General features: G+C 38.9%; 2 protein-coding genes across 2 annotated transcripts; one reads left to right on the top strand and one right to left on the bottom strand.

The window, feature by feature from the left end:
- The first annotated feature begins 3532 nt into the window (after positions 1 to 3532).
- On the top strand, positions 3533 to 5452 carry LOC146673858 (uncharacterized). The gene is made up of 3 exons (XM_085402343.1): positions 3533 to 3671; positions 4368 to 4507; positions 4613 to 5452. Exons 1-3 carry the CDS (start codon positions 3602 to 3604, stop codon positions 4886 to 4888), a joined length of 486 nt encoding a protein of 161 aa, XP_085258469.1. The 5' UTR covers positions 3533 to 3601; the 3' UTR covers positions 4889 to 5452.
- On the bottom strand, positions 5316 to 11961 carry LOC146673857 (uncharacterized). Its single transcript, XM_085402344.1, has 11 exons — positions 11829 to 11961; positions 10428 to 10601; positions 9683 to 9877; positions 9290 to 9474; positions 9082 to 9194; positions 8865 to 9004; positions 8440 to 8528; positions 6574 to 8286; positions 6314 to 6407; positions 6137 to 6242; positions 5316 to 5566 (listed from the first exon to the last, which is right to left on the bottom strand). The coding sequence occupies exons 2-11, from the start codon at positions 10593 to 10595 to the stop codon at positions 5463 to 5465; spliced, it is 2907 nt and encodes a 968-aa protein (XP_085258470.1). The 5' UTR covers positions 10596 to 10601; positions 11829 to 11961; the 3' UTR covers positions 5316 to 5462.
- Between the last annotated feature and the right edge of the window lie 772 nt (positions 11962 to 12733).

The following is a 12733-nucleotide window of genomic DNA, read 5'->3' as shown; positions in this document are numbered from 1 at the left end:
CTGAAACAAGTGATAAACCAGTCAGCTGTAGCAAAAACATTTCAGTCAAAACCCATTGATGGTGGTGCTGGGGGAACTAAGCAACAGGCAGGGACACGAGCCATTTTATTAGGTGCAGTCATACAGCTGCTCAGTTCAAGATTCTTCAAACTGAGCATCAGAATGGAAAGAAATAGGATTTAAGTGACATTGAAAGTGGTGTAGTTGTTTATGCCAGACGGACTGGTCTGATTATTTTAGGAACTGCTGATCTGGGATTTCCCCACGCAAGTATTTACAAGTCTTACTACGAATCCCCGCAAGGGACATGGGAGAAAAAAAATTACGATGAACTTTTGCGAGATCAAGAAAACCAACTCGGGATCTTGCAAAAGTTGAATCCCAACAATGGCGGCAGCTACTTAGTTGTAATATTACTCTTTCTGGGTCACAAAATAAACTTTTAAGATATTTTGAGGCGTGAATGTAGTTGTGTAAACGTCAAATATCTGCTCGGTTTGCAAGACATCACATATTTGCAAAAGTGCTCTGATGTTGTTGGAGATCTGACACCCACCATCTCGAAGCTAACGGGAGGTCGAGACCTACTACAGCCATGGAACACCGCTCTCCCGGCACATCGTGCCTCGACCTCCCGGTCGGCTTCGAGCTGGCGGCCTCCGATGAATGCGGCTAAAACTTTTGCGAGATCCCGAGTTTGTTTTGCGAGATCTCTCAAAAGTCCGTCTTAATTTTATTTTTCTCCCATGTCCCTTGCGGGGCTCCGTATCTTACAGAGAATTGTCCAAAAACAGAGAAAATATCCAGACATCTTCTGATGACTGCTTCCAGTCACGCCATGTCACAAAGTTTAAATCATCTTAAATTGGTTTCTTGAACATGACAGTGAGTTCACTGTTCTCTACAGTCAGCAGATCTCAATTCAATAGAGCTCTGGTGGCATGTGGTGGAATGAGAGATTCAAATCCTGGAGGTGCAGCCGACTAATCTGCGGCATCTGTGCAATGCTATCATTATAATGTGGACCAAACAGCCCTGAGGAATGTTTCCAACACTTTATTGGATCTCTGCCATGAAAAAAGCGTGACTCAAAAAGCAATCTGCCTTTTGTTTGCACGTGATGAGATAATGGGAGAGGATCATGAGGGTAGAGCACGTGTACACAAACCCAGAAACATCAAAGGGCTACAGTAGGTGTGTGCCGGTAAACAGACACTAGCTCCCATAGAAACCACTGCTATGTTTATGGTGTTGTGTGAAGTTGGGAAATCTCATTTAACATGAGTAACGGCAGTAATGACATATAGGTAGAGAACAGCTTTGTGTTGCTGTAGGAAAACCTCTGTGTGGTAAGTGGATGATTAACTGTTTCCATAAACCGTTTAATGAGCCCTTTAGCAAAACATCAAACCAACAGCTGAGATTATAAAGAGAAGCAAATTAGAGCAAATGATGGGGATTTTGTTCTCGAAGGAGTCTGATAGATTTGTGAATGTAAATAAGACAGGGGCATAGACAAACATTATCCTTCTTTATGGTGTGTGGAGATGTTTTATACGGAGCCCCGCAAGGGACATGGGAGAAAAATAAAATTAAGACGGATTTTTGCGAGATCTCGCAAAACAAACTCGGGATCTCGCAAAAGTTTTGCGAAAAGTTCATTGTAATGTTTTTTTTCTCCCCTGTCCCTTGCGGGGCTCCGTAGTTTTGTTTGAAGTCCCAAGGTGACAAAAAGTATTGTGAAGCTATCTGTGCTGATGTACAAGTAAAAGTAACAAAGTGTTCCCTGCTAACAGAGTTTTTCTTTAAAACCAAATGTATTTGTGGGTTTCTCGTGTTAGATCAGAAAAGTCAAGATTCATTTTTCTTTCTTACTCTATATCTCGCCCAAAGTATTTGCTCAACTGCCTTCACACATATGAACTCGAGTCACATCCCGTTCTGGATTCATAAGGTGTAATATGATGTCAGCCCACGCTTTACAGCTATAACAGCTTCAACTCTTTTATGAAGGCTTCCCACAAGGTTTAAAGGTGTTTATGGGAATTTTTGACCATTGTTCTAGAAGCACATTTGTGAGGTCAGACACTGATGTTGGATGAGAACGCCTGGCTCGCACCGCAGTCTCTACTCTAATTCTTCCCAAAGATGTTCTGTGCAGGCCTGTCAGGTTCTTCCACATCAAATTTGTTCATTCATGTCTTCATGGAACTTGTTTTGTGCACTGGTATTCAGCCATGTTGGAACAGGAAGGGGTTATCCCCAAAACTGAATTTTACAGTTGTAATTTGTGTGATACTTTTGTGGTACAATTGTAAAAACTAAGCAAAGTTTTTAAGGAAAATGTATCTCTTTTTGTGTGGAAGCAAGTTTAAATAGGTAATGACATTTCTTAAGATGTATGAATTACCTTATGAAATCATCACTGGGAACTTGTTCCTATTTTTGATGTGACTGTGTAAACAGAAAATTTGCATTTTTGTTATTTTATTGGTATTTCATTGTTTTTAATGTTGTAATTTTAATGTTTATCAGAAACAGGTGTGAATGAGGCATTGAGTTCCAGTCGGACTACTTGTATAACTAAAGGATAAATTGAAAAAAAAAACTTAAACCATTAGTTTTTTTATATAGCTCTTGACTGCCCCCTGGTGTGCCCACAACGGAACTACAGCAAACTTCTGCGCAGTAGGACTGAAAGGAAGTCATCTCTGGTTTGAGTGAAAGCTCCTTGCACTAGGAGCTTGGTAGTTTCCTAATTGTAGCTTAGGTCGCAGGTTTATTCTGTCTAAGAAACAAAACAAACAACAACAACAACAACAAAAAAAACAACAAAACCCAAAATGTGCAAAATGTTTATAAAAAAAAAAAAGCACCTAAATAAATATTTTTCTTGGTTTTGAAATATACTAAATCCTTCTTGCAGAATTAGTTTTGAATATTGAATGCTTGTTTCTTATCATCTGATGTAGCTCTAAAATATAAGGTGTAACGCATTCAAACAAATGCCAGCAGGTATCATCATGCTAATTTTAGCACAATATCTTTACAGTATTTCACCAAGCTTTGCCTTAATTTTGTAATCTCTGAATGATGAAGGTAGTCTGGGTGACTGTGCAGGTTCTTCAATCCCTAAATAACAGTCAGGCTAAAGTTATGGCAACATTTAACTTAAAAATCTTTTATATCCAGGCCTTACAGTTTGGATATAAAAGCGATTTGAGGAGGAGTTTTACTATATATAAATAATATGAAAACAGTTTTTATATGACCAGTTTAGAAAAGTCTAGAAAAGATGACAAAATCTGGGAAAAAGTTCCCAGTAATGGAGAACACATATTGACATTGCTCCATAAACCTTAAATGAATAAAGTTTAAAAAAGCAGCAAGGATTAGTGGCTTTTACTCTGTTGCAAAACAGAACCACAAATCTGTCAGTCCTGCTCTGACTAATATTTACAGTCTAGACATTGTACATGTCTTCCCTTTCTTTCTCCTCCCTCCTTTCAGCCTCTTTTATTCAACACCTTGCTCTCCTAAGTCACTCTGCTCTCTGTCTTCTTTCTGTCTACCTTCTTTTCTGTTCCTTGCATCGGTGGTCATGTCTTGGAGTTCACCCTTCATTTTCCTGCTCTTCCTCCTCAAAGTTCAGAGTGTGGACTTAATTAATGGTGAGTACAAGTAAACTAATTTTAATCTGAAGAACTTAAGCCATAGGATGCAAATGATTATGATTAAACAACATATACTATAAATACAAATTTGGTAAATGGATCTATTTTTAGTATGCTATCTTCATGGCGGCTTTGCAACAAACCAAAGACAAAAGAAAACACACCTCAGTCCTGTCATCATGAAATATGCAGCACACTGACAGATCAAATAGCAGCACACACACCTTGATACAAAACAGAGCTGTTGACCTTGGTGTAGATAAGATAGAGGTTCACCACTGACTACTGAATCTGGCCTTAAATTGTAAATATGTCTGCATTTGCAGGCTGAATGAGTTTGTGGAGCTGTAATTTAAAACTTAACCCTCTGAATTTCAACTCATAGTAATTATGTTACTCAAATCCTGAATCCTATGTTTTGGATAAAAGCAGACAAAGAATTTTTTCACAAAAGAAAGTGTAAATAGTGCTTTCCCAGGAAGAAGAAAAATGCATTTACCATGTATTCAGTATTTCTCCACCTGTGACGACTTAAGAGACTCTTGGAAACATGCAAAGTGCAATAAATGTACTTCCAGTTAAAATGTAATACTTTCAAAGTTGTGCTACATTATCATAGAAAAACAAATCAAAAAAGATGTTTCTGTTAACGTCAAAGTTAAGAAATTGACAAATAAGCCTCCCCTCTGTTAGATCGGTCCATCTCCTATCTGACGGGTTTTGCGGTTCCAGAGATCGACGGTTCAGCTGTGGATGCAACCTGCAGGATTTTCTTTGATTATACACCTGACACTCCCACTGAGATAACCACAACCTCCCCCATCACCAGGAAGGTGATGTATTAGATATATTAAGAAGTAGCACCTTGACAGATTAGCTGTAGCCTAGTTTAACCATTTTGTTACAGGCAAACTTAATCTCTTATCTTTGTATTACAGCAGCAGGTAGCCACTACAACTAAAAAGCCATCTGTCAAGCCGCCACTTAAGAAACCACAGACCAAAGATGCTGGAGTACCAGTCAGGATACAGCCAGCTGCTGTGATACCAATCCCTAACAGCCAATCCAACGCTGCCCTCAGAATCCTTTACTACTTACTGGCCAATAGACAAAGACAAATAGGACGTTCACAGATGGCATCACGCAGTGCCAAGTCATCAGCAACCTGGAAAGCAGGTTCATTCTCTTCTGAGGACTCAAGTGATGAATCTTAAAATCATACCATGACCATGTTTTGAACCTGATTTTCTGTTACAGATTTGTGAATGTTTTTCTTTTATTAGTGTATTTTAAACTCTACCGCATCGAGCAGCTAGAACAGTAGTTGTTGTACCTGGCTGTTGTAACAGGATTGTTTTGGGGATGTTTCAGTGACTGTATGATACTGTTCTTAGCTTAGGTTTAGTTAGCAAATCACAACCCATCCCTTATTTTATCCTTAAAGGCTCTTTTACTTTGATCTCATAAAAAATAAAACAACAACACTAATGTAATGAATTCGTTTAAGCGGTGATTGAAAATGTATTTACAAACTATTTATTTGCCACTTTAAAAGGTTTATCGTAATTAAACAGAAAAACAAGTCACAATGATTTACATTGTCTATCTCTTTGAAAAAATGTTCAAAGTTCACTGTTTTGATCCTGTGTTTTTAACAGTTTTTGGTTATTTGACAAATCACTCAATCTAAATCTGGTTACAGAAGCAAAATCCAGATAAATAAACCTTTATAATGGACAAAAGGATAAACATTTGTGTCCATAAATAAAAGTAAATTTCATGTTTGTTTTAGTGTGTTTCAGTGCTGTTGTGTCCACGCTGCTGTGGTTCTGATGGTAGATGGGATGGTTGTTTGACTTTTCGCTGGTTTGTGGCAGCTCCTTTTTGCTTTCCTGAGAACACAGGACATGACTCATTTGATTCTGACTCATTTGACAATAATGGCCAGAATAACATATACCACAATAAAATATATACCAACAAAATGGAATGTGCAGATGAGTGCGCAAGTGATTAGGTGAGAGTGCTGGGCATCCCTACATAGAGATCCCCAAAGTTGTTAGCTAAGTATCCAGTTGAGGTCGATAATCTCTGGAACTGGTTGAAAAATAAGTGATTATTGAAAATCTTGCTCTTTTTACCCCTACACATATTGTTTGGTGTCCACTGAAACTTTACAAAGGAGGTGGAGAGTGCAAGTTAGCATGTCCCATAGATGTACCACAGACTTACAAAGTGGTAAAACATCAGGTTGAAACAAAGCAAACTACTCTCTTTATGTGTTTTTCATGTCAAATCTCAAATGTAACTGGTCTTTTTAAACCCCAGTTAGTCCAAAAGGGGGCTATTGCTCACACTTATCATATAGCTTGGAAACTGGACTACTGGGTCAAATTGAGCTGCCATCATCACCATTAGCGCGCCAAAAACTGTTACCATGTGTGAATACCTTCTCTACATACCTAAATCTGGGAAATGTATGTGTGAATTATTTTTGGAAACATCGCTGCTATTCTGGAGACGGTCAGATACAAAGGAGTGTTCACAGATTAGACTCCTCTCTGGCTCCTGAAAGGACAAAGACGTTATTTTCAAATATTTTTTTAATCTTCTGATTATGCTGTAAAGAAAGCTGTTACCTGGAAGGTAAGTAATTCTTTAACATGACTTGATGGAAACTGTTGGGATTTTTGGGTATAAATGCCACCGTGATGTCTTAACTTATCTAAAGTCCTGTAAAAACAAAGATAAAAACCTTGTACCAAACCATGCAAGATAAGCAGGACTCAAAACACCTGACAGGCCTGACCAATTTAGGGGAAGCTCAGTCTAATAACGAAGACACTGACACATAACCATATCAGTATTTACAAAACACAGTAGTATTTGATTATGATACCTCAGGGTGGGGGTTCTTGGATGGGAACTTGCCCCTAGGATATAATGATCACTGATGGCTGGGCCATGGGTTTTGATGACTAAGGAGTTGACAAGAGTTGTGGAGGATGAAGGGATGAGGGCAGGAGTGGAGGATGGTGGATGAGGGGGTGGAGAAGAACAAGAGACACTCAGATCAAGCTCAGCAAAGTCTGCATTATCCTCGTTGTGAAGGACAGAGCTTCTGGTCAAAGCTTTGTGGTGTAGAGTTTCTGTAGATGTGACTGAAGTCACATCTGGGACACTGGATATACTGGCTTTGTCTTTTCTTTCTGGGTTGTCATTCATCTTTCTTGTGGATCTCATGTGGTCTCTGAAAGATCCAGACTTTGTTTTAGATTCTCCAACCAAATATTTGGAGTGAGGAACTTTCCAGCCTTTTATGTCAGATTCAAAGTCACTGCTGTTGTTCTGTTTGTCATTACCTGAAGACACATTTGAGGTTTGAGTTACTGATGAGTTGGCTGTTGCACTAATGGGCACAGTGAGAACTATATCTTCTTGGTTCTCTTTATTCAAGACATTCAGTGTTGTCCTAAGACCAGCCCCTATTATTGTGTTTTCATTTGAAATTGTTGTGACTTCTGTGGAGGTCTTAGGTTTGGTGCTCTGCTGATGTAGGCAGCAAGGTTCAGAAGATTCAGGATGTACCTTGTAGTCTCCATCAGAAGAATGAGATACGTGCATGCCCAGCTTGGTTTCTTTATCTTCTCTACAGTTAATGTGCTGTGGAAGCAGCTTTGAAGATGAGTTGTTCATTTTTGAGGTAGACACAGATGGCTTGAGGTTTAATGATAGTACTTCAGTACTTCTGGATGTCTTTCTTTCTTCTGAATCAGCTGTTTGGTCAGTATGACTATTGGTCTCACACTGTTTGGTGATACACAGTGTGGTATGGACCTCAATGTGATGATTGATTCCCAGTTTAGGGGATTTTATTGGCAAGTCTGTTTTGGACCAATGAGTGGCTGATTCCACAGAAGGTTTTGGAGACGAGCAGAAATTTAGATGGTCAGTAGTTGATTGTTTCAACAACTGGGAACCTTTTTTGATTGTTTTATGCATTTTTTGTTCAAAATCCTGGCTTGATTCAAACTGATACAGTCTTGAGCTCTCTGGGGTATTTTTTTCAGTCCTACCTGACACTGTATTGTCAGAGCTGTACATGTCTTTTATAATTCTCATAGGGTCTTCCCTTATATCTGAGGATAGCGCTCGCTCATGTTTTGGTTTTGCTACTGTGCTGTTTGCGACATCCAGGTTTGCTACAGTCTTGATGGTCTCTGATGAGTCAAAAGTAAGGGTTCTGGTTATCTTTGGAATCTCTGATTCTTTCTTCAAATCTACACCAGCAGCTTTGCCTGCTTTACTTTTCAAAGCCATAGGAGATTGAGCTGCATTGTGGATAACCTTGCTGCCTCCTTTGGATTGTTTAGTGGAGATTAAAGGTTCTGACTGACGAGGGGTTTTAGACAACTTCAAAGGCTGTTTCCCCTTTACTTTCTCCATCTTTTCCTTGTTGACTTTGTCATCCGTGTCCTCAGGTTGTTTCTTGTCCTTGCCATTACAGTTTTTCTCATCCCTTTCATCCTTTCTTGGGTTTTTGGTTATTTTGGGAAATGTAGAGTTTTCTCTGTGGTCTTTTTGGATCTTTGAATTTAGCTCGTCCAAAAATCTAAATGCACAGAGAAAGGCAGGATAGTAATTCTAATTTAGTGGCTACTCACCAGCCCAAATGTTAATTTTCAAATCACGCTATCGGTGCTGTTCTTGCTCACATGTATTTCAAGGTGTACCAGCATCAAGAGTATCTAAAACAAAGTGGTACCTGATGTGGAAGGAGTCTTGTGTAAAGAGTGGATGCTCTAACAGCTCTGAACACTGAGCCCGTCTTTCTGGATCTACGTGTAGACACTTCTGAGAAGAAGAGAAAAAAAAGAAACCAAACATATTACTGATATGTTCAACCCTGAAACTGACACAAAAATACATAAATACTTTCAGAACTCCAACAGTTATCAAGCAAGAAATAAAGATGCATGTGAAGGCCACAGATGCTGGCATTCACATGTCTCCAAGTTTTTCTAAATCTAAATATTTTTCTTTTCCTGTAAACCCACACACAGCCTTTTAGTTCCTTTGATTCCATTAACTGATACATCCACAATATGCTACAGCTACTGAAAAGACCACATGAACAAAATTTTAAAAAAGAAAGTATTTTTTATATACTGAGATTAAAATAAACTGTACCTGGGCCAGATCCAGGCTAATAGGTGTGATTGTAGGGAAACGCTGCTGGAGAGTGAGTCTGTCAGAACTTTCGGGCAGTGTAACTCCAGAAAATACAGGATTTCTGTAGAACAGCTCCTGGTGATGAGTTTTAAGGTTACCTATAGCAGAGAAAAGAGAGTGCAGTTAGCATGGGGAAGAGGAAAGACAATGTGCTAAAGCTGTGTGAAGAGCTTACCAAAGCACCGGATGATCTGATATATTTGATCAAGGTCCGAGTCTCCAGGAAACAGAGGCTGACCTGTTAACATCTCTAATAATACACACCCCAAAGCCCACACATCTACAGGTCTACACACACAAACACACAAATATGTTAAAATTTCTAATCAACAAACACCCTATAGCACAGGTAATTTCAGCAAGGTTAGTACACAGATACTTACTTGCCATACTTAATGTCTCCCACCAGCAGTTCGGGGGCTCTGTACCATCGAGTGGCCACATAGTCAGTGAGGACGCTGCCCTCACTGATCGATGCAACAGTGCGGGCAAAGCCAAAATCACACAGCTTAACCACACTGTCCTGAGAGATGAGGATGTTCTCTGGTTTGATGTCACGGTGGATGATCTGGAAATGAAAAGAACGAACCAGCATCATGTGGTATATTGCTCATTGAAAGCCTGCTAGGAGTAACCCTTCAAGCTTTTTTGTGATTGTTTTTTCTCATGTTTCAGGACTGCTTATAGAACAAAATGGCTGGCTTGGCATCAGAAGTTAGTGTGGGTGTTCTCTTACTATACAGCTAACTTATGAATAATTAATCATACGTCCTCACATTTTGCTGATGGCAGAAGGCAGCAGCCCTTAGGATCTGGTACAGGTACTGTCGGCATGTGTTTATCTCCAGTCCGCTTGGGTTTTGCTCCAGATCATCCAGAAGTGTCCGTTCCACAAACTCAAATACCAGATACCAGCGGCGGCGGCGCTTCCACACTTCTAGGAGGTTCACCAGGTTTTCGTGTCGCAGTTGCTTGAAGTTTATAAAGATAAGGGTGGTTACTCTGTGAATGCATACAGTACTGAGTCTATCATTGATGGTATCAGTGCTTTTGGGCCACTGAAGCTGCACAGGCCCAGCAAATCAAGGACCTTGACTTTTTCATGATATTCAAATGTTTTGAGATACACTTGTTGACAAAAAAACTTTTAGAAATAAGGACTGATTCATTTCCTTTCACTGTGACTTGCTTAAAGTATACAACAACCCTCTTATCCACCATAGGTGTTGTATACTAATTTATATAACCTGTAAGTCCGATGTCAGATTACTGTAAAGTTATTGAACTATTCATGGTCAAGTCAACACTAATATTTAGTGGATAGATTCAAATTTTCCCTTTAGATTACAATAATCTGTTGGGTTCCTCTCACACATCATCTCATAGTGACTTTTAAACTTAAGGTAAGAAACTGATACAGTTATTTTAGCGTTGTTTGTCTCTTGTTATTGTAAATGTCTTCATTCAGGTTTTACTTAATGACTGAATGAGTGGTAGGCTGATGGATTAATTGACAGGTACCCTGAGTAGCTTGATCTCCCTGTGGGCGATCTTCTTCACAGTCTTGTCATCATCAGAGTCCATGAATTTCTTGATGGCGACAATGCGACCAGTATCACGATGACGGCACTTAAGCACGGTGCCGTAACTGCCCTCTCCGACTGGACCCAGAGATTCATAACGTTCCATCGAATTCTTGTTCCAGAGGGAAAGAGGAATAAGTTGGATTTTAAAACCGATTCCTGTTTGGTGTTCATCAGTGTAATTGAAAATGTATTTTAAAACACCATTAATGTTTTCAAATTCATATTTAAATGGCCTGCATTTGTATAGCACTTTACTTAGTCCATAAGGACCCCAAAGCACTTTACACTACATTCAGTAATTCACACATTGGTGATGGCATGCTATGTTGCAGCCACAGCCACCCTGGGGCGCACTGACAGAGGCGAGCCTGCCGGACACTGGCGCCACCGGGCCCTCTGACCACTACCAGGTAACGGGTGAAGTGTCTTGCTTAACACACAACGACCGAGACTGTCGGAGGCGAGGCTCGAACCGGCAACCTTCCGAGTACAAGGCAAACTACCAACTCTTGAGCCACGATCGCCCCCATTTGCTTACAATTACTACCCAAACAAGCAATGCCTGTAGAAAACAAAGCCATATCAAACTACAGAAAGGCCATTAAAATATGAAAGAAACAAAAAAAGAAAATATAAAATTTATCCTAAAATATTACTCAGAACAAAATAATTACATTACTTTAACATGAGAAAAAAAAAATCAGCTGCCGTTTTGTTATATAAAAAAGTACCTGTCAAATAATGACAGAGTAGCCTACAGACAGTAGTAAAATATTATCGCAGTCAGAGTCGTGAATGTCTTCATTAAACCTGCACACTTTTGAACTTAATGGACGACTTCATAATTTTTAAGTTCTTTCAATTAAGCAAATTATCTATATAACCTATCCAAGTGAGAGTACCTCACGTCGGAAAAAGTCCACTCTTGTACTTTCATGCACAACTACATGATTTATTATTATTATCACTCATGTATTAACGTAATATATTTTCACTAGGGCTAAATGTCTCACCAGTTATTAACATGTTTTATTTGATGTTTTATTTGCTGTATATTTTTTTTTATCATTTCGTTCATACAAGTTTAGATATGATATTAAACCTGTGAAATAATATAAATTTTATGTAAAATATGGAATGGGTTTTGCTGACTTAATTGCGCCGTTAGATTATTAATATTCTGGATGCATAAAAATGCCTCATTATCACTGAACATCGTGAATAAATCGTGATTAAATAGACACATTAAAAAACAAAACAGAAGTACGACGAGCGCATGACACAGACAACAAACAGCGACAGTTATATTAGACACACACTCAAACCACAAGCTGACCTTATACGGATCTCCTTTGATCGCTTTGATATGCGCACTGAGCTCCTGCACTCACAGTAAACACCGTTTCTCTGATGTGCGTAACGTGTTGCGGTCACAAGAGAAGACAACTTGACTCCGTGTCCGTGTGTTTGTCACCATGGTAACGCCACCTGTCGCTTGTCAGTGCTGAAGTTTCCCCACCACCATGTAAATTAGCTTAATGTCTCTTTAAGCATGTATTTATTTCACATTTTAGGGATTTAAGTAAGCCGAATTCACCATTAAACTTTATTTGGGGTATGTATTGCTTCATGTTATGATAAGCGTCACTAAAGTCCTTGTAAACTGTAGAAACCTTAAAAACACATGAATTCTTGGGCAAGTTCTGTCTTTTTTCTATGATTTCTAACCTGTAGTGTATTTAGAGATATTAGTGATGAAGCTCTTGATACATTTATGTAATGCTTATACAGAGTTTCAAGAAGATTAGTCCACTCGTCTATGATGATGAACGAACTGTCAAATCTACAAATATAAACATGATTGTGGGATTTGTATAAAATATTTATAAAAGCCATAGGCCTGTGGAAGTTGACACAGTGTCCTCTGAAATAATTATGCCATGCTTTGTGAAGATTAGTCCACTGGTCTAGGGAGATAGAAAACATGTAAACATGTGCTAACATTTTTATGACACCAATTTGTTGTTGTTGTTGTTGTTCCGTTTCAAATTTTCAATGAATGATGCATTCTCTTATTCATTTGGTCACTCAATCCTAATGTACACAACTGCATACTCATACTATTAATATATTTGTGCTACTATCACTTTCATGTGTGTTTCATGTGCACAGTAAGTTCCTTCAAATTCAAAGCAAACAAGGAACAGCATTGATCACTTCATTGTTCGTATGTATCCACAG

The sequence above is a fragment of the Rhamphochromis longiceps genome, linkage group LG3, assembly GCF_057381845.1.
Source record: "Rhamphochromis longiceps isolate RC_006_pf linkage group LG3, R_longiceps_female_GT1.1, whole genome shotgun sequence".
In the NCBI taxonomy this organism is placed as follows: domain Eukaryota; kingdom Metazoa; phylum Chordata; class Actinopteri; order Cichliformes; family Cichlidae; genus Rhamphochromis; species Rhamphochromis longiceps.
The sequence above is the reverse complement of the archived record's forward strand: the minus strand, read 5'-3'. Positions and strand labels throughout refer to the sequence as shown.

Bases quoted from the DNA above. Each gene is read 5' to 3' on its own strand.
- LOC146673858 (XM_085402343.1), top strand. From the start codon at position 3,602: ATGTCTTGGAGTTCACCCTTCATTTTCCTGCTCTTCCTCCTCAAAGTT. The intron at 3,672-4,367 runs GTGAGTACAAGT...CCCCTCTGTTAG, and splicing joins GAGTGTGGACTTAATTAATG to ATCGGTCCATCTCCTATCTG. The intron at 4,508-4,612 runs GTGATGTATTAG...TTTGTATTACAG, and splicing joins CCTCCCCCATCACCAGGAAG to CAGCAGGTAGCCACTACAAC.
- LOC146673857 (XM_085402344.1), bottom strand. From the start codon at position 10,595: ATGGAACGTTATGAATCTCTGGGTCCAGTCGGAGAGGGCAGTTACGGC. The intron at 9,475-9,682 runs GTGAGGACGTAT...TTTCATTTCCAG, and splicing joins CCTTCTGCCATCAGCAAAAT to ATCATCCACCGTGACATCAA. The intron at 5,567-6,136 runs GTATGTAGAGAA...CTGTGTTCTCAG, and splicing joins CATACATTTCCCAGATTTAG to GAAAGCAAAAAGGAGCTGCC.